General features: G+C 42.0%; 1 protein-coding gene and 1 long non-coding RNA gene across 4 annotated transcripts in view; one reads left to right on the top strand and one right to left on the bottom strand.

The window, feature by feature from the left end:
* Nucleotides 1–22,618, bottom strand: part of PDE6D (phosphodiesterase 6D) — a 38,127-nt gene extending 15,509 nt beyond the window's left edge. The window contains exon 1 of one of the 3 annotated variants that reach the window (XM_080409908.1): nucleotides 22,446–22,618. In XM_080409908.1, the coding sequence (XP_080266034.1) occupies nucleotides 22,446–22,495 (50 nt within the window). In that variant the 5' untranslated portion in view covers nucleotides 22,496–22,618. Of the gene's footprint in view, nucleotides 1–21,769; nucleotides 22,271–22,445 lie in introns of those variants that run through there. The other 2 variants (XM_080409906.1, XM_080409907.1) reach the window with 2 other exon arrangements.
* A 90-nt stretch (nucleotides 22,619–22,708) lies between these two features.
* Nucleotides 22,709–26,322, top strand: LOC308072692. The gene is made up of 3 exons (XR_013931744.1): nucleotides 22,709–22,909; nucleotides 23,799–25,812; nucleotides 26,191–26,322. It is a non-coding gene; the product is annotated as an uncharacterized lncRNA (long non-coding RNA).
* Nucleotides 26,323–26,902: the final 580 nt, after the last annotated feature.

Raw genomic sequence — 26,902 nt, 5'->3', positions numbered from 1 at the left:
AGACAGTCCTGGATTAAGGTGTTTTTGGACCATACTTGGAAAGACAGTCACACATGTTACTGAATACCATGTCAACCTTACCTTAATTGTAATACAGAGTTATGCTAATAGGGCAGAAGTTAATACTGCTACCTTATATCATATTAAGTAGACCTCAGATCATTTCTGCTACACAGTAATGTTGGTTCTGTTGTTAAGCTACACTATTCATTGCTGTGTGTCACGTTCTCCCTGAACCTTGGGTAACCATTTAGAAGATGAGTTATGTTCCTACCATGAAACTATTTCCTGCTTGAACCTCTGAATATATATTATCTTAGCAGGGCTCACGTTGAGGCACACTGCAAAAATCTACAACAAAAATGCAGCACAGGTCAATTCACAGTCAGATCAGCTGCAAAGAGTTGCTAATCCAACTAGAGAAACACAGAAGCCATTTAACTCTGCATACTTTGGAAATACAGTAAAACCACGTCCAACATTTGCTAATAAAAATCTATGCAAACTATCCAGTTTAACATCTGTGCCTTTCAAACAGTTTAGGTTGAATAATACAATTATTATTCACTATTTTCATCAAAAGGAACAAAACACAGATCTCCACAGCACCCTAGTGATGTTACATAGCAGAACAAGGTACAGAGTTTGCTTTTAGTTTACATTTAATTTTCACTTTTGTCAATTTACTGTCTGAAAATAACACAGTAAAATCTCTCCAAATCTTAAACATTTAAATCAGAATTGGTGACACCTGTAGTAGGCTTAACCAAAGCAGGTACTTGTGCAAAAATAATGAAGATGGATCACTCCCAGACTCTGGGAAGAGGTGTCCAGCATGGGCAGGCAGGGTGGGAAAATGGGTTTTGTTTCTTCAGTAATACACAGCAATACTGAAAAGTAAGACAAACTTCCATTTCAGTGACTCTTCCTCTCTTCCCCAAACCAAAACAGCAAGAAAAAATGGATGCACATTTTGAAGGAAAGAGCTACAGACCTACTGACGTGACGCTAAGGGTCATCAGGAGGGAAAAAAGTAAAAAAGAATAAATTACAGTGGTTTGCAAACAGCTGAACTAGGGATGCAGACACTATTGTTTCAAGGTTTGTATCTCTGTCCAGATGAGTCTAGTCTTGGAGAAGCTTAACTATCTTAGAAATTTCAGCATTTTTTTTCACTGCTGAGCAACAGGAACCAATTTAGGCATTTTGGCAATCAACCAACCTTTGATTTCTTCAGACAAAAGCAACAATATGTGACTTCCCCAGCAGCTCCTGCCTGCAGCAGATGAGAAGACTGCCCTGTTACCCTGATGTACCAGCAAAGGCCATGCAGACACACTTCAGGAGTGTGTGCTAGGCACTTCTCTAGGAACTAAGCTCAACCTAAAAAGACTAATCACTTCTAAGCTCTGAAAAAAACCAAACCCTAAGGTCTGAGATCCCTAAGAATGAAAGTTAAAACAAAAACCAAAATGCACTTGTGGTACATAGAATACAATGTTGTTTAAAGTGGGAATAAGGTCCATATCAAATCTACACACAAATCACCAGCTTATGGGGCAGGTTCTCCTGTCAGAGGGATCAAGCCGCCTGTGGAAATGCTTTGTTTGTTACTATAAATGTGTTTTGTTTCCTCTAGAAACAGAGGTTAAAATGGTTCCTAGAACAAGATAACAACGCCAAAATAAAAGCAAGCTGAAACAATGTAGTGGTTTTACGCTGCTTTCTGCTACCTATGTTTTTTAGGCTTTTCTTTGGCTTCTCTGCACAGGATTGACAGAATTCCTTTATACCAATGCCTCAGCAGGAAAAACAACATATGATCACAACTGGAGATTGCTTTACATCTTAGGTAGTAAAACAATCAATAACTCTGAAAAACTTATCATTGCTTGCAGGACCATCTCAGAAGCATGAATTGCACAAAGAAAATTATCTTCTCTTTTCCAGTATGGTAACACTAACTCCTCCCCATCTTCTCTGCATTTTAAATGGATCTGAAAAATTAGCATGTTAGAAAAGCTTGAGCTCATGCTAAGAACCCTTTGAATATTAACATAATTAATGTCATCAGTAATACTCTGAGTTTGCAGAAACAGCAGGTGAATCAATGGGAATGATGTATTCATCCAAGAAAAGAATGTGACCTTTCAAATCCATAGGGCTTTATCAGAACATAATTGTAAAGTGGGTTGCTTGTAGCTCAGTGGAAAGAACTAAACTGAATGTATAAGGAGAAAGCTAACAGAGACACCACACACACAAGGGAAACTAAAAATACAATTGAAACATAAAACACTGGGACCTCCTTACAGAAGATGCCTAACCTATATCAAAAGGTGAGGCAGCTTCCAGGACAACTTGAGAAGCCACTCCAAGAAATGCTGTGATGAAGGAGAGGCAATTAAAAGAACATTCCTGCAATTCAAATCTGGCTGGAAGAGATTTTTTTATCCAGAATGCTTAAAATTAAGTTAAATGCTTTAAACCCCAAAACAATTTGGAATAAGTTTGCCCATTTTTTAATTTTAGCACATCAAACAATTTTCCTTTCTGCAAGTGAACACTGGAAATGATTCAGCAATTGAAACAACTTCATTTTGTCTTAACTACTTCAGAACATTCAATCATTTCAACACAGCTGAACTATTATGATAATATTTCAAGGTTCTCAGCAATAAGTGAACTAGAGGGAGTTTCATGGAAATAATCTATCAAAGGGTTCTGGTGAATAACTTCATTTTCACAGATGAGGTTGTAACCAGAAACCCTCAGAGGAATTTACCTCCCTGTAAATCACTATGGCCTATTGTTCTTTACAGAGTTGAAACACAGGATGTCATGACAGTCATGCAACAAAATTAGCCTTAATGGAATGAGGTATTTTGAACCTTGATATGCCTCTTTATTTTATACCATTATTCAATTGTTTTAAAATACGCATTATATTGGCCTGCTTAGAAAGCTTGGCTTGATTTCATGTCATTTTTGCAACACTGTAGGGGTGGATTTTTTTTAACATGTCTAAAAGGATCTTCACACTTCCCCATACTGGCAGGCCACAGACCTGAGCAGAGGAACAAAGACTGCTTTGACCAAAATTTGAAATGGGATAAACATGGCTGCTTAGCTGACATTTTCATACAGTTTCACTTGAATGACCTGTAGCCTTGTGTGAAAAGTGGGGGAAAAAAAATGTAAAAGGCTTTAAAAAGGCAGTTTTATACAGCACTGTTTGTGGCCAGTTGATGCCTTTGTTCCTTGAAGGCCTCTCCAATAATTTCTCTATTGAGCAAAGTGATGTTTATTGAAAATGGCATAGCTGAGCATCAGCAGGTTCCCCTGCTGTTTGGTTTATCTGTCCTCTGAACTCCAAGCAACATCTCGGTCTGAAAGTGTTCCCCTGGTAAAATAAGCAACTGACAACACAAAAAGCCTAGATGACTTCCAACTGCCAGTGCTTATGTTGTGACTATGTGCTTTTTCCCCCCATTAATATTTAATTTCTTTTTTTCTCCTTCACTTCATGTCTCTTCTTAGAAAGCTCTCCAGCACACCAGCCTACTGAGCTACAAAGACTACTCCTGATAATCCACAGGTTTATAACATTCATGTATTTTAGAAGAATATATCATTTACTAGAGGTATTAATATACGTACCTCTAAGAACAGATCCGCAGATTGGAAATTGAAGGGAATCAGGGCTTTGGCATGAATTCATTCACTGTGCTACCGGTTCACAGCTTCATGCTGTCATGATTATCTACCTTGGGCTACGCCAGACAGGAGGCAAATACTACAATTTAACCAGAAAGACAGGATGTCCCACTGAATATACAATACACTACAGCTCAGTGACTAATAACTTCAATAATTCCTAGTACTACGCTGTGCTTCAAAAACTTCAAGTAACGTCCTCAAAGTAGCTTTTTGATAACTGCATATTGTAGAGACTGGGAAATAGGCACGAAGAGTTGCTCACAGCCACATAATTTAATCAGTAAGAAAAAAGGGAAGACATCTCAGGAGGTGTTTGGCTTCAAGTCCTATGCTTAAATACACAACGCTGCCTCTCTCTTTAGACAGCCAGCAACTGTGCTCTCTGGCTGAAGGAAACTCTTCCTTTCACTTGGAGTGACTGCGCAGTAGCACAGATTGCTGCAATCATGCTACAGAGCGGGTGCCAGTGGTTCACTTCACTCCGTGTTTTTCTCGCTTTTGGTGGTTTCTCATTCACCCTAACTAGAAAGCAGGGTGGTTCTGAATCACTGCCAAGCATTACTAATTGAAGTGGGGGGCAGGAAGGATATAAAGATGACGGCCTGCAGGATTAGAAGTACTTTCACTGTCTAAAATCGCGTATTAAAGCAGACAAAAAAATAGATGTATTAGCACTGACAACAGAAGCAAACCGCTTCTAACTATAAAAATGAGTAAACCTCTGAAACTTATCAATAATATTCTTATTCGTTAAAACAACATAAAAATAAAATAGGCAAGTAATGGGGGAAAATACTGCATTTGTTCCTTTCTTGGTTCATATTAATTCAAACAGAGTTCCTGAGAAAATGCTTAATTTCCTTTCCTTTTTCTTTTTTAACTCTGGACATTGAACTATATTTTGAGCTCAAAGTGCTTCAATGAAGTCCATATATGGTTCATGTTTAATATCACAGGTTGTTTCTTTATTCATTTAAGGCAAGTAGTCAGCTAAGTTAAAAAATCTCCTCCCCTCTAAAAATTAGAGATGCCTCTGATACACAGTTTAAAACATCCTTCAATATACAAGGTTTCCTTCCACAAAATTTCATTTGGTGTAAAAAGGAGCCCAGTGCATGAGTGGAAACACAGCACTTTTTCATGCATTCAAACTGTCATCTAAATTACTAGCTCTGGGAACTATAACAATAATTTTGCAAAATGTAGTCAGCAGTTACTTTGAAAGGACAAAGTCTTAGGACAAATGCTATGGCTGTTCACTGCTGGCAAGGACAGGCAGAGACCATTTTGTACAAAGTGACCATCCATTTTGTACAGAATGACACTCAGAGATTACTGTCTAAAGGACCCCTAATAGCTGAACCAACAAACATATTTTGCTTAATTAAGCCCAAACAGCCTGATACCGTCTTTACTCGCTCAGCACCCTCAGATTCAGACTCCTTGAACATGGGCAGTCAGTGGTGGAGCCGTTAGTCTAAAGTTCAGAGAAAATGTCAAGTTTTGAAGTTGTTTGGTTAAAATACTAAAAATAAACTCTTCATGCTAGGCAGAGTTGTGCTTCCAAAATGAACGCCACCCAACCAGCTCTATTACAAGGATCCATGAATAGATCTGTAACACTGAGATATTCCCTTACACTGTACTGTAATGGAATTTGGGATTAGTTGTTTCCCTATCCATTGAAGCTTCCCAGGTTTGGACTGCAAGCAGGCAGCCACTGACGGGAAGCATCCACCCTGTTGCATCTTGCCTTGTTTCCTCTTTTCATTACATTCTTTCAGAATCTGTTGGGACCAGGGCAGAACAAAGTCTGAGCACAGTTCTGGAATAAAAAAACAACTGGAAAAAAGCAGTAAGTTCCAGCAGCAAGCTTTTCCTAACTTAACTTTACTTGAAAAAGTTTCCAGTAGTTCCAGCCTCACCAGATCCAGCCAAGAATGGGCAAGGACTTATTTTTCTCTCATTCTTGTATTGTTTTTATGCAATCTATTAACACACATATAGTTTAACATTTTAGTGGGAAATCTTTCAAATCTTACATATTTACCTGTAGCTGAACTCCTAAACACTGGGCTGCCATTTTTCTTTTCACAAAATGCCATATGGAAACATTTATATTTATTTTGATGGATCTCCTCTGTTTGTGTCTGAACATCTGACAGCCCTATCCCATCAGATTGATCCACACAGGCCAATTATAAGGAGAAAGAGCAGACCTGTTAGCAAAGATGCACACTGTGACCATACAGCTGGCACTCAGAAAGAGAGACTCAGCCTGGACAGGCCTGGCAGCCCCTATCCAGGACAACTGGTGTTTTTAGCACTGCACACCTCAGCACCATAGGCCAGGAATACAGATAACGATAATGAGACAGGCCTGCACACAGTCAGCACAGACACAGCAGAACTTTAACTTCTCACGCTCCCTACTGAACCCCACCTGTGAAATCTGGAGCCTCTTTGCACTTGGGGAGACGTTACCCTTGTCTGCTCTCTCTACCTTCTCGTAAGTAACTTCTTGTAAAAAATACTGGCTACTTAGTTGCACAAATAGGTAAAACAACATTTCAGAAAAGGATGCAAATGTACTTACAAGAGCCTCAAATAAGCTGGCAGAATGGTAAGTGAATCTTAGTTAGAAGAAACAAAGCTATGGGGAAGCCAGTTTGCGTGAAGTGCATTTTAGTTCAACCAAGATGAGCTGCTTGGCTTCCTAACACTTGTTCTATTTATTCCTCTACTACAATCTTCTCAGTGTGACGTCTTTAACAAGGAGATCACAACATCCTCTATACTGGCCAGGAAGATTAAACAACACACACCCCCACCCCCCGAGAAAGCAAGGTTCTTTGAGATTGAACTCAAAATCTATGCTGATTTGCCATAAAGATTTGACATTCAAATGACTGAATAATGTTAATCTTCCACTAATCTTAGATTGCTGTTATGAGTAAGTATTACAGGACAAAACCAAATAATTTCCTTTTGAAAATGTATTTCTTTATCACTATATAAAAGATGTCTGCTGATTTTCCCTAGGGTATCTTCTGTTCCTGGGAGATACGAATTTAATGGTGACCTTGCCCATGCCTAGCTGGCACTTAGACCACAAGCTAGGGAGAAAAGGCTTTGGTTTTCATTTTCATAAAGCTCAAAAAATACACTATTCACTACTAGAATGTTAACTGATGTTTATTCAGAGCAAAGTCCATCTATTTTTTTAAATGACCAGTACCAGATTTTGTAGTATTTCTTTACAAGATTCACTGGTATAACAAGGATCCCAAGAATATAATAGAAGTAATTAACCTCTCATTTCTATGTTCACATTCATAAGGGACTGCTTTAGGGTGAGAAGCGGGAAGACAGAAAAGAAGATCACAGTCGAAAGAAAAAGAGAAAATTTATCTCTTGTCAGTAGTCTGGCCACACTACAAAGCAAGTACACACAGCAGCAATAAATCAGGGTTTTTTTAATAGAAAAACTAACTAACAATGTTAGCTAGAAGTGCATAGCTGAATGCTCAGATTTGTGGCATCTGAACAGCTTTTCATTTAAGTAAGTCTGCTTTAATTGCTTATTTTCTATCTTTTTCCATTGTAAGACAAAGAAAGATGTTATTGAGGATGCATCTCCACTGATAAGGCAATCAGAACATGAGCCTACAATTACAGTAATATTTTGCATAAAGGCTTCCCTTATTAATCCAAGAGTGGTCTAATTTCAAACCCCACTATTTTACCATGCTGCCATCCTCAACAGTGCAAAAATTCTTCTGGATTCTTCGTGCCTGTACTCCAAGGAACTCAGCTGGGCTTCCCCTCTTTAAAGAACCTCTATTTATTCCATTTCAAGGATAAAAGAGGCACAGTATGGTAGCATCACTGAATGTCTAGCAGTTCAACATCTGGTTCTTTATACTACTATTCATTTGGACTGCTGCCCATGTCAAAGATCAGCATCACGTAGTTCACACGTACACAATGCACATACCACCTAGGCATCTATGTTTATAAAGCCTCATATTAATCATTCCTGTACTACCATGAATGAACATTAAATAGATGATTTGAGTGTTCACAAAGGAAACAGCCCTGCTAACTTGGTTACTACTCTCAGATGGATACTGTTTACTCAAGAATTTTATTGTAATCTCTGTTGTCAAAACAATATTCCACGCAGAACAAATATATATGCCATCTTTCAGCAGAATCCTTTTTCTCATTAAAAAACAGTCATTTACAAAAACCCCACAAACAAATAAACAAACGCCCAAACCTTATGTATACGACATGACAATTCAACACGTAGAGCCATATTAGCAAGGACTGTGACACAGGTCCCTGAACATCAAATCTAGCAACGGGGAAGGAACAACGTTTTAAAAAGTCTTCTACAGCAGCAAGACTGGCCAGGGCAGAGCCTAGGCATACTGATTTTGTACATTTGAAAGTCTCCTTACTTCTGGCTAACTGCCCAAAGACTGGAAGGGGCTACAAGCACACTGCAGTATTACTGGGGAGAGACCCTTTTCTGAGATGGCTCTTAAAACACTCCTTGATGCACAGGGGGACAGGTATCCTTAACTCTGGACATCCAAGCCACAGCAGCTACCACAAAAGTCTTCAAGAGCCATAAGTTTAAATAACTCTCAAGTGGTAGTTTGTTGTTCTCCAGCAATCTTATATAATTGGTGAATGGCTGGTACATGAAAGCACGTATCTCTCACATCAAAGCTGTTCACCTTCGTCTTTCAAATGAGGGACAGATAGAGGGAAAGTCCTGCCCTTGACTTTTTATATTTCTGATAAAGTTGATGTTGCTTATCCTCTTGCTCTTCCAGGGAATCAGAAAAGAGTGAAAATAAAATTGCTTCAAGAAATATAATCTTCAAGAGCATATTTGAACTTGTGCTGCTGAGAACAGAAACTAGGCCAGGGAGATTTCAGAGTCACTGTCAAGTGAGGTGTGTCCACCTATACAGAACAAAGCAAAAAATCACTATTGAAAAAGACTGTAAAAACTTTTAGGGAAAACCTGTAGCTCAGTCTTCACAGAGACATGTCTTGATTTCAGAGAGATCTGTAAAAGAGGAAGAATTCATTTGTGCAAAGGACTCCAGGGATTCAGGGAATTTTTATTTGGCCATGGAAACTTTAGGCTGTCTGTTAGCACTCCAAATCCCCATCAGATCAATAAAGCTTGCAGTCATTACGTCTGATAGCTCCTACCTTCCAGGAAATGAGCTTGTGATTTTTATTCTAATTGTGAATAGGAAGGTGTTCACACCACCAAAATCAACGGTAATGGGAACACTTAGACATTCTTGTTGGCAGTCTCAGAGGAGGTAGAAATAAAAGGTCAAGCACTGAATTTCTTTTGCATTCACACACTGATTCTGTCTAAATTCCCCTTCCTCTATGGAAAGAGAATTTGCTCCTCAATACTTCAGCAACACAATGTTAATTTTTAAACAGTACCTTTCAACAGCAATTTAATTAATTAGGCATCTGTCAATGCATAGAAGCCAATCCAGATTAAGGCATAGAGAGAATTTAGAGTTGAGCTAACTATCCCTTATTTAACCCTTGCCTGGCTGTTCTTATTCTGCATCAAGAGATTCCAAATCCAAAGCTTTTAGGTGTCGTCTGTGATTTGGAACTGGACATACTCATCTTGGGATAAAAGTATGCACAGTGGGGAAATCATGCAGAAATAGTTAAGCTGGAGTAAATTTTAAGCATATAAACCATATGGGTTTATCTAGCTCACAGCTTTTTTGCAGCAGCATAGCTACCTCTTCTTTGACACCGGGGAAGAAAAGTATAGACACCGCTTTATTTCAGTGCAGTACATTTACATAGTGTAGCTACATCCGTTCAAAAACTGGCACCGACAAGCTCCATATTGCCCAAGCCAGTTGGCATAGAGATGGTGTGTATTCCCTCAGGGTGGGATTACAGCTCTGTTGCTATTCTAAAAAATAGGCCAGACAATTGAACTTGCTTTTCCAGGTGTGCTCATACGCCCTCTCCCACAGGTAATGCTAAAAACTGACAAAAATTAATGAAATCCTGAAAAGATACTCTTTACATAGCTTTGAAAGCAAATGCCAATTGTGGCCTTCAGGGAAAAGGTGAAACAAGTGCTGCTGCTGCAGTACATCTGTTAATTAGTCTATAAGGACTTGTGTTTATGACAGCGGTGAAAACTAGCTATTGCAGCAGAAGCAATGCCAGCTGAACACAGTTCTACTGTTTTGTTCAATCTCATAGCGATACTTAGCATATCTGCACCGGCATTAATGCGACACTGGAGCTGGCAGAGCAGAAGTCACTCAGTTCTACTCAAGGTGGTTCACTCAAAGCACTTCAGGCTTTTTTGAACCTCTGCATCTTTAGTTGCCCCACAATCTCTCACATACAGCGTATCCCTTGCTGTTTCAGTCCTGTGCTGTTCTGTAACCAGGGATACATCTACAGATCGCTACAGTTCTCTGAGAAAGCAACTCAGTATCCTTGAAATGTAATCAGAGAATCACAAGGGGATTTAATCTTCCTGACATGTTATAGTAAAAGAGTGTTTAGCCCTGGCATCTTCACCTATTAAACAAAATAAAAATTCAAGTCAACCAAAGTAACAGCTATGACAAGCACTTTTCATAAAGTCCACAACAACAAATGCCAATCTCCTATTTGCTGACATGGCACAGCAAGAGAACAAGCCACCCTTTTCCTGGCATTAGCTGAAACGGTTCCTTAGATCTACAATCCATGTGGCCTATACTGGCCTGAATTTCATTGGAGCTACAAATACTTCAGTTGAGTTTTTTTGTTGTTGGTGGTTTTGTTCATTATTTTTTTTTAAGTTGGGCTACGTGTGCATGAAAAATGGGCATGCTTTACCCTTGCAGACAGTGCAACCCTTAAAGCCAAGGCCTCCATGACTCAACAGGAAGAGCATCTTCACTGTCAGCTACCCTATTTTTCCAAGGATGAACTGGCAAAAAAATATTACCAACACCTCAACAAGGACAAGCCGAGGGAGTAAGTAAAGATGTGAATACTTAGGTGGATGTCAGTGGCACTCTAGACTCACACGAGAAGACCACAGTGAGAATTAGATGTAGCTCTCAAAGGGACAAGAGAAAAATAGGTCATGGATCTGAACCACCCAAGTGGTTACATCTCTGGAGAGCTATTGCAGGCAGGACCACATGCTGTAATATAGACCAAACAATTTTTGATTTTCCACTTAAAACTGACAGGACTAAGATTATTCAAGGAAAACAAGTTCATTATCTTGTCTCTTCTGAGGAAGGGAAGAAAACTTAAGAGCATACAAAACAAGTGGAGAATCAAAACAAAACTGAAAATACAGTCAGGAGGGAATGATTGGCAGTTGCATGAGGAAACTAATCTTGTAAATGGACCAGAGGCTGCTGAAAGTGGAGGCAAGAGAGGAGGAATAAAAGGGGATTTACAGTGATTGATGCAGAACTCTCATAAAACAAGGACTCCACAACAGAATTACTGTGCTTTTTTAGGAACCTACTAGAGTATGAGAAGTGCTTAAATTTGCAGTGTGGATTACTGAGTTGACAATTTAACCACCGCCACATTTTACTCAGTGTTAGGCAGTATGGCAGTATGAAAAGAGAGCAAGTTGTTTGGAAAAGCACTATAGCAAAACATGGAATTACAAGTTAAAAATTCCATTCCAAACCAGTTTAGAATAGGTAAAATACCAATATTTGGTTCTGAATGCTGCACTTGAATCAGCCTCTATAGATACACTAATGTGAACTATACTGATGTGAACCTCTGAGCATGTCACTAGGAGATCTCTTGAAGGTGGAGTGTCTGTGCCCAAACCAGCATCTGTCTGCTCCAGCATGCATTGGAATTCAGATGAAAAACATTACTGTGGAGATACAATAATGAAATGTCCACTGAAATGATGAAAAAGCAATGACCTCTATTACTTCCACGTAGCTCCTATACGTTTCATTGTCAATAAAATCTAGTTATATTTATACGAAGTTTTAAATTTTATTATTTTAACAAGCTTGTAGCTGTGTGTTCAATTTTCAAAGTATTTTAAATCTGATTTTTATAATTTTAATCAAAATATATTCATATTTTTTCAGCTGAAACAATATCTTATTTCTGCTGTGAAAAAGAACAGCATGTATAAATAATACAATCAGCTGTAGTTCACAACTGGATTCTTTCAATTTAGTTATTAATAACAAAATAAAAATGCGGTTCTTGAAAAGCTAGACTTACATAAAATTGATACAAATATGTTTTTAAAATATTATTTTGGTGTTTCAAAGTGTAAACTTTATAAGCATTTATGTTAAGGTGAATGCCAATGTTGTGAAGTTGTATACAAAAAAAGCTCAAAAATGAAATAATTAGCATTATCTGCACTCTTTACAGGTATGCCTACATTAAAATATTTATTTTATTTGAATACTTTATTTGAATTTGCACTTTTTAAAACATTCCTCTGCTTCAATCAGTACATTTACTGTCTCAGAACTGGCAAAACTACAACTTCTACAAACAAAAAGCAGAAAAACAAGGAACTACTGTTTTACCAGCGAAACAAATGCAAGAAACCATCATGAACAGTGAAACATTTTCACCTGGCCACTGTCAGGGCTGTATTTAAATGAGAAACAGGGCCTTAATAAGGGTAGCACAGCTAGAGGTTTTGGGGGAGTAGAGGATTGCTCTGCAATTGCCTGGTTAATGCCTCACCTCTACTTTGTATAGGCAGGGAGAAGGAGGTCATGCTGGGATGTGCCAGTGGCAAGAAGGGAGCTTTGATCCTTTTCTTTGAGGAATGGAGCTTGAAAAGATAAGCTTACAACTTTCCTTAAGGAATTTTTAGTTTTATTTTACAAGTAGTACTTCAGGCTACTTAAGAATATATATATAGGTTTGTGGAGTTTTTTTGTTCAGAACTCTAAGGAACTTATTTTAATAGCAGAATGAAGATGCTAGGAGAGCCAGGGAACCATTTTTTTTCTTTCTATGAAGCTAAATGTTTCTGTGCAGAAGCTGAGCTTAAGGTCAGTGTTACACTAATATAACACAGTTCCCTTTAAAGGAATTACAGGGGGAAGAACAGAAAACAATTCCTTCCTAGAGCTGCTTAAATACTGTGGTTTTTATGGCAACAGTGTAACTGTAATGACTCCTTGTGGATTAATAAGGGTGCCATAAATGAACAGTTCAAACTGGATTGAGAATTCTGCTGGTTTCTCTCCCTCTTTCTGGAAAGAGTATTTTAAAAGCAACATGTGTCTGTTCTCCAAGGCTGCATGGGATTTTCAGCCAATGATTTCCTATGTCTGTCTCATCACAAGCTACAGGAGAACAGTCTCTTAATGGCACTTGCTACATGGTCTCAGACCCTGTTTATGACTTTGGTGACTGGGCAGTAACTTGTTGCACAGTAATGCTGACTTCTTACACTGCAAAGGAGGAAGAGAAGATTACTATGATACCAAAGTAATCTCAAATGCATTTTTCTTACCTAAAAAGTTATGTGACCACAGACTTCGTGATGTGAAGCTAAAATGCTCAATAATGCTAAACTAGGATTTTAGAATTGGTGCTGCAAGGATAATTAAGCATGGTAATGTGAGAAGCCTCCTCAGGTGAGCTGGTGTTGCATGTTGGAGAAGACAGTATGAGGCTGCACTGATAACAACTTCATCTCCCCTAAGACTGAGGATGTGGGCATGACACCTGACAGCAGCAGTGGTTGGAGAAGATTGCTCTATACAGCCCTCCCCAGCTGCTTATTACTTTCTCCCTCAAATCTAGCAGGCTGAGCTGTTTGTAAATCTGCTAACCTGATCTACTTGACCAGCACAGGTTTCTGCTCCTTAACCTATTGCTTAAGTTGTTTAAGCTAGCATGCCGCATTCTGGCTGAAACAGGAGGCTGCAGTGCTCACCTGAGCAGCTCGACTAGTAAAGCTGGGGATGGTAATCTGTGCTCTGCACAGCTGTTGTGGCAGAAGCACACATCAAGAAGAATGTAAGGACAGATACATTTTCTCAGAAGCAACAAACCCATACCACTTCCCAGACTGAGCTTTTTTAAAAATGTCACTTAAAGGCTAATAAGGTTCAAGTGAAATAAACAGGACTTTTTTTTTTTTTTTTTCCTCCTTCTCTCAGCTTGTGGGAAAGGAAGTAACTTTACTAGAGAAACAATGAAGTCTGAACTTGGGCTGTGACTGACAGGCAAGTATCCTTTTATTATCTATTAATGTGCTGAAGAGTCTATCCTGAAGACTTAAACTGTAGGTCAAAGGTCTGGAGTATCTTCAGAAGATCCCTCTGTATTAAAGTCAGTAGGTATTTCTTGGTGTCCAGTTTCCAGATGGGTTGGTTTATTTCACCACGTGGTGGTACATAATGGGGACAACAGTTGTTATTCTACCCTCTCTCTCTGTAAACCTCTTCCTTCGAGAGGAGTTAGGGGTGTTGCAGAACTCCCTTTAAGCACAGAACTAGCAACAGTCTGTGCCAACTCATGAACAGAAAATGGGTTCCCCCTTTGTGAGAGTCTCTAAGAGTTTTCCCAAACACAGGAAGAATTCTTAAGGTAATGCAAATAGCCAGTTTTTCACAGTCTCCTAAAATGGAATTTCCTTTGACTTTCCAAACTGAAATGACTTGACATTAACACTCTGCTTTCCCAGCAGACTGTTCCTGATTAGAAGTTTCTGACACACTTAATAAAACATCAGATGGATTTCTTGGTTCTAAGCATGTGTAACCTTCCTCTTGGAAAGCTTTAAATCATCTGAAGTGAGGAGCAGAGGCAGGCAACCTGCTTAGGTGGGGTATATGCTTTAATAACAAATTAATGTAATCAATTTAATCACCATTTAATGTCTCCCCCATTTTCTTGATACAATAAATGGGAAAAGATGGATATAAACAGCTGTCCCAAAGACCAAATGACCTTCTGACTTGCTACAGAGTAGATGAAATTTATGTACACTGTAGCATACAGACTGACCCATCTAAATACTCCTCTACAGAATTACTAAGTAAAATTGCCTGCACTCTTATTCTCTCTAATGGAAGACAATATTACTCCTAGTTAGTTAAGCAATCCTTTCAATGCAGGATTGGATAAACTTAATAACATGATGCTTTTCTGCACTTTTATCCCAAAGGCTGACTGAAAATAAATTATTTTCCTTGCTCTTGCTTTTACCTAAGTCTGACATTCTTCCAGACCAGTGTTGCCTGATATTCTAGTCATGAACATAATGAACTCAAAGGTTCACTCATGGCTGAATTAATCTGATACTATTTCCCTTAAGTCTCTTCTATACTTAAGTATAGAAGTTCATATCACACATATGATTAAGTTCATAATCACAACTGAAAATCCTGGCTGTCAATTAGGACTTAGTAATATGCAGCTGAGATGTGGTTCCAACTACTGTTCATGAGAACCTCTGTTACTGTTCGGGGTCTTCTGGACAGAGCCTCCAAACACTCCTGCTGTGTCTACTTGGACATGATGTCAAACGGCTTTAGAAACTTCACAGTAATGCCCAATGAGTGTATGGGGGTGTTCTCTCAAACTGCCATCTATTCTTTAACACTGCTCTGAGACTGATGCTACACAGATGTCAAACCTCTTGTTTTTGTGGGTGCTCCTGATATAGTCTCAGGATAAAAAGGCAGCCCCTGAGACTGTTTTTTTAGTATTCAGTGCTCACTACTATAGTTTCTTGCACATAAGATGGGTGAGCAAGAGACAGGTGAAAGTTGCCTTTTATGTGCTTACAAGCTAACTGTGATAAATTTTGCTATGCTAATATGCAGGGAAAGACACAATTTGATATTGTCAGGTTGCCCTTAATAGATCATGATGTTTTCTGTGTGTTACCTGTATCTGGGAACCCAGTGTACCTCATACTTCTGCACAAACTTTGACTATCTAGATGTAAACAAAACACTGGTTTATATTAAATGGAGGGTCTGAGCTCAGAATTGAAGCTGCCTTAATTTCCCAGCTTAGAGAGGGAAATAGAAAAGGCTTGTATTACATAAATTGTGGAAGTCAAAAGCAGAAGTTGGAGTACAGCAGCTTGTGATCTTATGAACTTCATGTAAAATTTTGACTCAACGTGTTTTCTGGATCAACTTAAATTCAGAGATATACATGGTAAGAGCAAGTCAAATCAACTTCCATGCTAGGATTGGTTTAGCTACCAGAAAACTTGTTTTTTCAGTAACACAGGAGACACATCAGCTGTCTGTATAAAAAAAATACACTACTCTGAACAGTATCTGTTCAATTTGTGGATTTTTAGATGCCTCCCTGCTTGTCTACATCTGTGTAAGCTTGGCTTTTTTCCTATGTGTTGGCTGTGAAGATGCATGGTGGGGAAAAAGCTCTATCAATTCTCCCTTGATGAATTATGATGCTGTGTGGAAATTCAAATACTGTAACAACAGCTGAAGCATAAGGCACCAATGACTTCCAAGGATTCAAAGACTAAATGACATTATTTTGATATGAGATAAAGGAAATAAGGGGAAATAATTTTGCTAATGACAACTGCATTATTTTAGGTACCTCATCAGGTCAACACTAGGCAAGCAATTAAAAATACTGAAACCATAAGTCCAGTCAGATGCTGGATGGGTAAGCTTTGGAGTGATGAAATGATCTTAGAAACCCAATTCTAACCATAAGGTGCTGAAGTAATATTGCTGACTAAACAGAAAACCCCAAACTTCAATGTCAACTTACACTTTTAAATCAGTGTTGTATTCTCTGTAGCACCTGGTAACGGATTTGTTTCCTGTGATGGCAAATTCTTAATGCCCCTTCCACTGTCAAGGGCACAAAGCACCACTTCCAACACTACAAGTGCATTGCATTAAATCTGAAATGCAGAAAACTGACTGTAGCTCATTGAGATATAAAGTTAATGCAAATCACTGTTTAAGTTTAATTAAATATGTATACCTTTTTCAATGAAAGTTATCAAGGGGAGGACATAGGAGTTTTTGGTGTTCACTGAGGAACCAGGCAGGTAAAACCAAACCCAGTAAAATTGTTCCTGCTTTACTTTTGCAGGTATGACTCATGACTTATGCATAAGGAACACGATGAGTCTGTGTTTAGCATGCCAGAACTATAGATCACTGCATACTGCAGAACTTCTGTCAGTGCTGCAAACAATCATGATACGTTAAAGGTACTTGTATAACTACCAAGTACAAACTGGCTAAAGCTTCTACATGAAATGTTGGCCTCTTTGAGGCAGTTCTCTTGTTCCACAGAGAAGTGGAACGGGTTGCCCAGAGAAGCTGTGGGTGCCCCATCCCTGGAAGTGTTCGAGGCCAGGCTGGATGGGGCTTTGAGCAACCTGCGCTAGTGGAAGCTGTCTCTGTCTATGGCAGGGGGGTTGGAACTAAGTGATTTTTAATGTTCCATCCAACCCAAACCATTTTATATTATGCCAGGGTGGGAACTTGTTCTGCAGGCAGAGTAACTGGGAATGTGGACAACTCTTGCTTGTACTCTAAGGTGTGTAGACAGGAAAGTTTAATGGATGTTCAAGAACAACTGAAGACCAACTTTTACGCGATATAAATAATGAACTATATGTATTAGATGGAAGAACATTCTAGTTTTTAGAAACCAGCAATGTGGATGGGGAGCACAAACTGATGTTTTTCGGAGTGTTTTAAAACTGCACTGGTGCAAGCTTCAAGCAGGTTCTGCTTTGGCTCTCTACAGAGTACATTGCTCAGCTTCTGGACAGCCCTATTCCCTCTTTCAGCTGGCCAGTGGCTCCTTTTAATCCATAAATTTGGCGATTCATCTTTCTATTACATTCAAGAAATCTAAACAAATTGAGATCTGAGGAAGTGCACAGAAGAAACCTCAAAGCAGAGGGGAATTTTTAAGCCAGTTAAAGCTGCTACCTTGTTAGTTGTGTAAACACTGCAACAGGTAAGCATTTTAAGTGAATAAGCAGCTAAAGATCTACTGGCCTAACACATAAATTTGAAACTCAATTTGATGGAGCTTCCATTTGGATTTCTCAACTTTTTAATGCTGCATCAAACTAGTCCAAAACTTCAGTGACTATTCTAGGAACAGATAGGCAAGATTGTCATTGACTACAGCTTCTGTGTGTACAGCAGAAACCAGGTAGAAGTTGGAAGTAGAAGTGTCTCTGTCTGTGCAGTAATATAAAGTTCATAGAAGCTCTTAATGGTTTCTGCTATAACTATATTTTCATTACAGCTCCATCTTTCTAAGAGGTTAATGCTCTGCTAGAATGATTTCCTAGACATAAAAATAATGGCAAGCAGAGGATTGGAAGAAGCTCTGGGAGCTAAGAGAATGTTGCACAGGGAACACTGAGGATTCCAGAAAGTAGGACAGCCTTTGACATATAAAGTTTTGCTTACAAATGTCAGAGTGCCTGAGCTACAGGTATATGTTTATTCTGACCACAAATACTAGTTTCGTAACTCCGTAATTATTCTGACCTACAGTTAATATTGTGTCTTCATGCTTATGTTCACCATATTAATTTGTTTCAGAAGATTTCTGAAGTACAGTAAGATATACTGCACAGCCTTAAATAGAAGTTCATGGAGAAACTTATCCTAACCTAATAAATATCTATAGGGCAATTAACACTATGGAGATCCAATCTGATGAGACTCCTCTGTACAGAAGCAAATAAAATAGGTGATATCTTGTTTGACCTGGAGGATTTAAAATAGAAAATGGATGTTGAGAGGCTAGACTCAGCACCTGAACCATGCTATGCGACCCAACTGACTTGTTTGGGTTTTCTCTTCTGTGCTGTTCCAGCTGAAACACTACAGGAAGAAGTGCACAAAAAAGTTGAACTGTGGTCCTTCAAGAGCTGAATGTGAATCTGTTGTTACAAACCATGACTGGATATTTCTAATCTACAGCATGGATGCTATGTAAGAAAGCAAAGCATGTATGCTTTCCAAATGCTGGCAAACCAAATTAAATAGGATAACTGTCTACAGTCTCCTCATTCTACTGAACATAGTGCATAAAAAAAAAAAAAAAAAGTAAATCTGTACTGGCTCATGTCAGGACAAAGATACACAGACAACCCACAAATTATCAAGGGGGCTGGTGAGAAGGAAGCTATGAAAAAAAAACCCCTGAGTTTTGACTGCTAGGGAAATACATTATTGGTGTTACCTTTTTATGAAAAAGGTTGCTAAATACATACATTTAAGAGTACATATTAACTCTAAAGATAAAATGACAGGACAAAACCTGAAGAATGTGTTGAAAGGGTAAATGAGGGTCAAGTAAACTGCTGTTCCGAAGCTTGACAAGAGTAACTATCCCATCTTCTGGAGAAAAAAGGCATAATCAGATCTCGTGCATTTGAGGACAGGACCAGCTGTGCTAAATACTTTCAGAAATAAGGCTTGGTCAGTATTACAGAGGAACGAATCTTCAGTCACCAACTGAACTGATATTGCTTATAGCCAAACAATGAGACTGCATTCTCATAGTACAGGACTATCTGTAGATACTACGTTAAGTCTAACAACTGCTGTTCGGGTGAGTGCCTTCAAAACGGACTTGATGCCAAGCTATAACAAATACTGTCTCTGAAGTAGTGATGAGCTACAAAAGTTTTTGCTGGCTGCTTTCAATCTTTTACTGCATCATACTTACTGGACTGTCAGTGTTTGATTTCTAACTGGTGCCCTAAAAATTCTAAGGACAAATGTAATAATGTATAATGAATAACCCCATTTCCCTGCAAGCATTAAACATTTCTCCTTTGGTTTTATTCTTTTCGAAACAGTAATATCCAAGAGGAGAGTACATGTTCCTGGCTTGAATTTCAGGACACTAGCCACAACATGTTTCTGCAGTAGTGTCATAGAGGAAGGAAAGCATACCTCTACATTAAAGTCAGAGGGTGGGTTTGGGCTGAAATTTAACTTCCACAGCAGCATCTCCCAATCAGCTGGAAAGCTTTTAATTAACCTCTTCTCAGGAACCACAAGTAAACATAATTTGTTTGAGGAAACTTTGATTACTCAATGTGAACTGGATTTCCAGCTAGAGTGCCCTTCCTGTGTTAAAGTAAGCAAGTATTTTGGAAGTCTGCTTCCTCAATGATGCTTGCTGCCCTATCAGCTGATCTTACCACACAAGGAATCGAATACATACAGACCCCAGGTGTAATACTGTGCTAGTTTCTTGTGCTAAAAGCAAGTTCAGTTTGAAATGCCAAGTTTGCAGGATGTGCTTAAGCTGGTGGAGTTGAACTCCCTCTCTCCTGGGAGCAGACGAAAAAGTTTTCAAGTATTCAAAGTATAAATTTAACAGTTTTTCCGAACATGTTTCTCTCTTCCTTTCTATCAAGTAAATTAGCACACCCAGTAGTAAAGTGGGTGGAAGATAAAGCATCTCTTAAAAACTTAATGCTCTCTGGAATACACACTTGCTCTCAGAAAAGGATGTGGCAGCCTGAGCTGATGGCAGCCTTGCAGAGAGCATGGTCACATCTGGGCATGAGTAGTTTCCTGTGTGGATGGCGCAGTGTCTCAAGGCTTCCTCTCATAAATGAGGAATGTCTGTTCAGCCACTCTTCTGGTTTACTAAAGGCATACATAGGCATTTTTCAGCTATTTTAACTTGCTAAAAGTTCCAATTATAAAATGTTTCTTAAAACATTCATGTTTCTCAGACTTTATACTACCTGGCCTCTATGGCAAGTATCAAAGTATTCCAGCATGTTTTTGGAGAAGCACAATCAAAGATTTGCCTAAAACTGTCCTGTCAGAAGTAAAACTGACATGTTTTTTTGCAAAGACAAGCAAAGGAAGACTAAGCTTGAGGTACTTCAATGTGGAACTGCAGAGTGTTTCTACTAAAGCTTCCCGTTCATGCTATGGCTGTTTGAGATAATAGAAGTTTACCTCAGGTTTGTCTAACATGCTCTCAAAGAGCAAAAACTATTTTCTGCTTAACCCATTTTATCATTTGTTGGGTTATTTCATCCAAAGTTGGACAAAGGCCTTCATGTGAATTCTGCTATCCAGCAAAGATTATATACAAACACATGCAAGAAGCACTTCAAACTTTGTTCCCTAGGCTTAACTTTCTAGGCACTCCCTGCTTCTACCAACAGCTTAGTCTGGTTTTGTCAGAAGCTTATTCTTCTTCTAATTGCCAGCACAAAGGGTTTTTAAATCATGTTTTGACAGCTAAAATACCACATCTTCATAAATAAAAAGAACTGTCAATAGTGCCAGTGCAGAAGCAAGAAACCAGATGCAGTACTAACAGCTGGGAGAGAGGACAATGATTCAAAAGTTAAGAAAAGCATCTGCTTGTAGTGTGATAGCAGCTATCTGTCTAAATCCAACCTACAAAATTAGATCCTGCTACAGCTGGCGTAGAGATTATGAACATCTCACTGGACAAAACCCCCCTGTTTAGAACTAACGGTATTAGATCAAGAGGGTATTCTGTACCCTTCTGTCCTTTTCATTGTAAAAAAGAAAAACCACACCAACGAACCCACAACAATTTTCTGGTATCTAAAGGTCAAGCTAGCAAGCTTGCATTTGTCTTCCAAGCTTAGAAGAATCTACTATGTGAAAATACAGTAGCTTTTTTCCACGTGGCATATTTCTCCCACCCTTAGTTTGCACGTGGGCCTTTAGGTTGAGCCTTTTTCTACCTCACTGAAATCCTAGGTTGGAAGGGTGCACACAGGACTTCTCTTCCAAGCACAGATCTGTCTCATTTCATCAACATTAAATTCATAGTCGGATAGCACGGATGTGCAATGAGACCACTTTTTGAAAGGCACAATGTGAAAAGTTTTAAAACAACCTGCACAGAAAGGCATTAACACTTACGAGTACATCAGCATTAGCAGTAAAAGAGACCGTACGACCAACCATGACCAACACAGCATGTGCCAGTACCTCACGGTATGAAAAGGAACAAGATGCTGCTTCTGGACCTGAAGACCAGGTGTGTCCTTCGCAAGCAGAGATGCCTGGGCACAGGCCGCAGAAGGGACGGGATCACCAGATCCTCCCGGGACCGAGGGCGCCGGGCTGCTTCACCTGCCCGCTGTAAGCGGTCCCGGCTGCCCGGGCGGGGGCTCCTGCCGCCCCGGGGCCGCCGCCTTCCCGCCCAGCCCCTCTCCTCCGCCCGCCCGTCAGCAGCCGCCGGCGGACAGCTCCGGTGCAGCGAGAAGCCGGGCTAAGGGCCGAGACCGGCACCGTGGTGGGGCTTTGGCCACCTGCCACCGCCCCGGTGGGGACCCGCCACCCCGCGCCTCACGGCAGCCCCCCGCGGGGCGGGGACGGCAGCCAGGCCCCGGCGCTACGGGGGCTCCTTCCCCGCGTCCCCGTCCCCAGCCGGCTCCGGGCCGGTCCCGGCCCCGCGGCGGGTTCAGCCGCTCGCAGCGGGAGGGACACCCCCCCGCCACCGGACAGGGAGGACGCCATTGGGGACAGCCCAGCCGGGGAGGCGTTTCCATGACAACCCGCTTCCCGCCCCGGGGGACCGGCACCCGCCCTCGCCGCTGGGGGGCGACGATCCCCGTACCGCCCCCCCCCCTCCTTCCGACCGGGGCCCGCCCGCCCGCCTCACGGCCCCCGTCGGGAGGATACAGCTTGAAGCCCCGGAGGATCTCCTTGGCCCGCTCGTCCGTGGCCGACATGGTCCTGCCGCGCCGCGGGCGGACGGGGCTGGGCCGGGCTGGCCTGGCTGCGCGGGCCTGGGCGGGAAGGCGGCGGTGACAGCAGCGCCTCAGGACCCCCCACCCCTCCCCCCTCACTCCCTCGCACCCGCCACTGCCCGGCGCAACCAACCCGAGCGGCCTCCCGCCGCACCGCCCCCCGGCCCGCCGCACTGCCCAATCATTCTCTGCCGTCGCCTCGCCGGCCCGCCTCCTGGCGCAGGAAGGACGGCGCGGCTGTCCAATCACATAGCGCACCCTCGCGCCCGCCCCCCTCCCTCATTCAAGGACGGCTGCGCAGCGGTCGTTAAGGCGTACGCCCGGCCGAGCCTGACGTCGCCGGCGGACGGGAGTTGCCGCAGGACAAACCTCTCCCGGCCGCGCCGCGCCGCCGTTGTGAGGCTGGGCCGCGGGGGGGCGCGGGCTGGGAGCGGGAGCCCCTGAAGGCGGCCCGCGCGAGGGGGGGCCTCGGGGACGTTAGTCGAGGGGGCGGGAGGCCCTCGGCCGACGGCGGCGGGGGCCCCCACGGCTCCGGGGTCGCTTGGCGCTGCCCTCGCTCGGCGGGGCCGGTCTGGCAGCGAGTTTCTCCCTCGGGCCGCTCGACGGCGGCGCAGCCGGGCTGTGGCCGTGAGTTTGGGCAGCAGCGGGCACTGGGGGCCTGCAGCGTGCAGGCCCAGAGCAGTTCCCGCGAGTGCCGATGCCGGAGCCCACAGGACCGGCATTATGGGGAAAGTTTAAAACAACTAGCATGCTTTCCCTGGAACAAAAGTGGCTTTTGTCCTGCAGAACTTGGGCCTTTGTGTAGTGAAGTAGAATGTGGGGGGAAATCTGTGGTTCGTTAGCGCGTCCCAGAAGTCAGGCTGTTCTTAAATATGAGCACAACAAATTAACTCTGCCACTAGCAGTATGAGCACAGCTAATACAATGCCTTAATAAGTAATGACAAAACTAGAGGCAGCAGGTGTAACCCAGGTTTAGAACAGGGCCGGCAAACAATCGGGGTGCCATCAATACATTCATGGCTCTGCCTCCAAATTGGCCACTGTGCAAATGAGAAGAACATGAACATTAATAAAGGTTGCATTTAATGCATAAGGACAAGGCCGCTGCCAGTATACCCAATAAGAGATCTTAATAATAAAAATAGGTTGCATTTATTTCCCTGATGTATGTGATCCAAGCTCGGTTCCACACCATCAGTTTAAAAGTGTATGAACAGATCATTTCAAATCTGGGCAGAGTGCCAGGGGTACGCTATGCTAATATATATCTGTCTTTTATTAAGAGTCCTTCTGTAATTGCATGCTGTCTAAGGAAGAGGGACTAAAGATCACTGCGGAGAAAAGACTGACTGGGAGAAAAGGCGAGGAAGAAAAAAAGCAGACCTGAGGAAGGCAGAAACAAATGGTCTTGTGTGTGGGAAGAGCCTGCCAGGTGGAAGTATGACAAGCTGGTTTACACAAGACATAAGGAACTCAATCCTGCCTCCGTTCAGGCTCCTCAGAGATGAAAGAGCCGGAGACCAAATGGATCTGGCAGCGAGGAATCGTGCAGTGTTGAAGGGCTTCTCTAGCACAGGGGTAGGAGTGTTTTCAGAATTTATAGTTGGGGCATTTCTGTTTTCTGGCCAAATCTCAGAATTTCCAAATTCACCTTGCTATGCAGAGAAGACAGGCCTCTTGTTTTTGAACTTCTGAAAATCACAAAAGAGCTTGTGGCTGAAGTGTAAAGTTCTTGTGACTGCTGTAGACACGAGTAGCAGTGGAACACATGACACCATAACTCAGGGAGTGACAGAAACCTTGGGATCTCTTGCCTCCCTCAAAATCCTTTGGCTGCATTAACACAAATGACATCCTTGAGCACATTATCTTTCTGATTGACTTGCAAGAAAGTTGCTGCAAGCCTCTCGATCCCTCTGTGCCACTTTGTACTGAAAATGTCATCTTTGCTTTCACATCTCTGGCAGGTGTGTCAGTTTCTGAGCTGCCATTGCAGGTGAGAAGACACCTCCAGCCTGCTTCCTGCTTTCCCAGAAGCTGTTCTCTCAAGGTGCGGATAAATGAGCTGGTGTTTCTGTGGATCAGCATAATTGGGAGATGGTTTCATAAGCTGGGGCATCATGCCACCCCACACTTGATGGAAGGGGGTTGTACAGCTGCGTATCTGCAACCACCCAGACATGCACATGACTCCTCACCTGGCCAAGGTGCAAGATGAGATTCCAGCGAGAAGCTTAGTCTGTGGATCCTGGGAAGTGCGGAGAGTTTGACAGCTTCTTCAGCAGGGCCTGGGGGCTCCCATCACCCTGTGCTCTGGAGACATGTTCTGGCAGCTGCAGGTGTCAGAAGCCTGGAAGGAGACAGGATAAGTGGATGAACCACGATGAAAGCACACACAGGAACTGCATCCAGGACCATGTTAGCATGTACACAGCCTACCTTACCCCTAGAGCTACTGGCCATTCAGTCATGTGCAGATGCACCTGCTCCTGCTCTAACATGGCCATAGTGCCAACAGTTAATTTTGTTTTGCTTTCAGTTGTTGGGAAGTAATATTATTACAGACACTTTAGGAACCAGATCCTAATCCTGGTGGCTAAATCTAGCCTAATGTATGATTTCTGAATATAGTGTGTATTATGTGGGTTATTGGTAAGGTCCTATGTTGTCTTAATGTCCCTCTTTTCACAAAAGTTTTAGATTTAAACCACCTTATTTATGAAAGATAAGGAAAAAGGTAAAAAATACAAAAGTGCCTGCTTTTACTGTCAGCCCTCTCCTTGGTGAGGCCAGGTGGTAATTTTCTTGCCAATGACACATCAGAATTGGGACTTTGGGAGTGGAAGAACCAGCTCCAGAATTGTGTCCCAGAGCACTGGGAGGTGCATACCTAGAAGGGGTGAAGCTGGTGCCGCTGGCCTGGCATGCAGGAGGCAGGCACAGGGAGGGTGCACATGCAGGCATGATGAGCAGCTGGGGGCACAGGGCACTCAAGAGCCTGAAGAACCAGACACTGCGTTCAGTGTGATGGAAGCTGCAGGACAGAGGGGTGCCACTTTGTGCTGTTCATCACACCCTTCCTGATCTCTGTCCCTTACAGGTGACTTTGCAGCCTCATGTCTTGGCTTCTGACTGAGAGAAACCACAGTCTTTCTCTCTGGGGCTCCATCACCCCACTGCTTGGGGAAATTAGTCTGGATTTATGGTTTCTGTTCACAGGCAATGCAGGGAAATAAGGTGAATTATCTGCTGCCTAAAAGGGACCTGGACTGCAGAATCACAAGGGGAAGAGATGGGGTGAGTCAAGAGATAATGCCAACATTAAAAGATAAAATGGATTAACATCTCCCTGAGCACAGAAGGCTGCGTGGGTGGAGCAAGAGGTTGCAATAGCTATTTAAAAGGGGATGAGACAGCTGGGCATTCACATATTTTTCTCTTAAAAAAAAGAAATCCATCCCAAAAGCTGAGCTTAGCTGATGCTGTCCTCCAAAGTTCACGTCAACCAGCCAGGCTGTCGGCTGTCGGGAGGTGTCGGGACAGCCTGATGAAAAGACCCTCCTGGCTGACCTACACTGGGCTAACAGCTGATTTTTACCCACAGGCTCCAGCAGACGGTTGCAAAAAAGATCCGTGGAAAATAGCTCACAATCATATATTTCCATTTCCATTTAGGCATGGGATTTCAGCTTTAATGAGTCTTGAGACAAATGAGGCCACGCACTACTTGCCCAAGGCAACTGTTCCAGCGTGTCTGTGGGGCAACATGAACCATGGTGGAGGGCCTGTTCAGGATGTGATTAAAGAGGTAATTCTCCCTCCCTGTACAGATGAGATCTAAGTGTGGCTTAAGTAAATTACTGAATGGCTTGTTATAGCCCTGGCTGAGTTCCCTTGCTGTGCAGGGCCTGGTTTTTTACATCCAATTTGCTTTGAAGCTCAGAGTGTCAGCATCACATCTCTGTGCTTGTCTGACACCCTTTCTCTGGAAGATGGGACTCCTGGGACCCACTGCGGGTATATCTGAGGTATAGGCTAAGCCCCATCAGTTTTCCTAATAGTTTCTGATGTTCGTTCCCTGAAAGCTTCTCCCTCCTGACTGGGCTGGTCTACGGTTTGATCTTCAGGGTCTCACTGACTGAAAGCCAGAAGCACTTCACTCTCAGCTAGAGGATTTTTAGCAGAAGCACACTTTATTCATAGCATGACATAGATCATCATACAGACCTTGAGAAGGGCAGCAACTCCGAAAGCTCTCATTTCCACCCCTGCTCTTCTACCCCCTCAAGAGTCCTTTGGCTCCTGATTTGTGTCCTGGAAAGGACTGCAACCCCTCCAGCTCCCTCCCTGCTCCCCCACATCACAGACGTTGCTCTGCCCTTGGGTG

This window comes from Falco punctatus, assembly GCF_963210335.1.
Source record: "Falco punctatus genome assembly, chromosome: 13".
Classification (NCBI taxonomy): domain Eukaryota; kingdom Metazoa; phylum Chordata; class Aves; order Falconiformes; family Falconidae; genus Falco; species Falco punctatus.
Note: the sequence above shows the minus strand (reverse complement) of the source record. Positions and strands in the feature narration are given on the sequence as shown.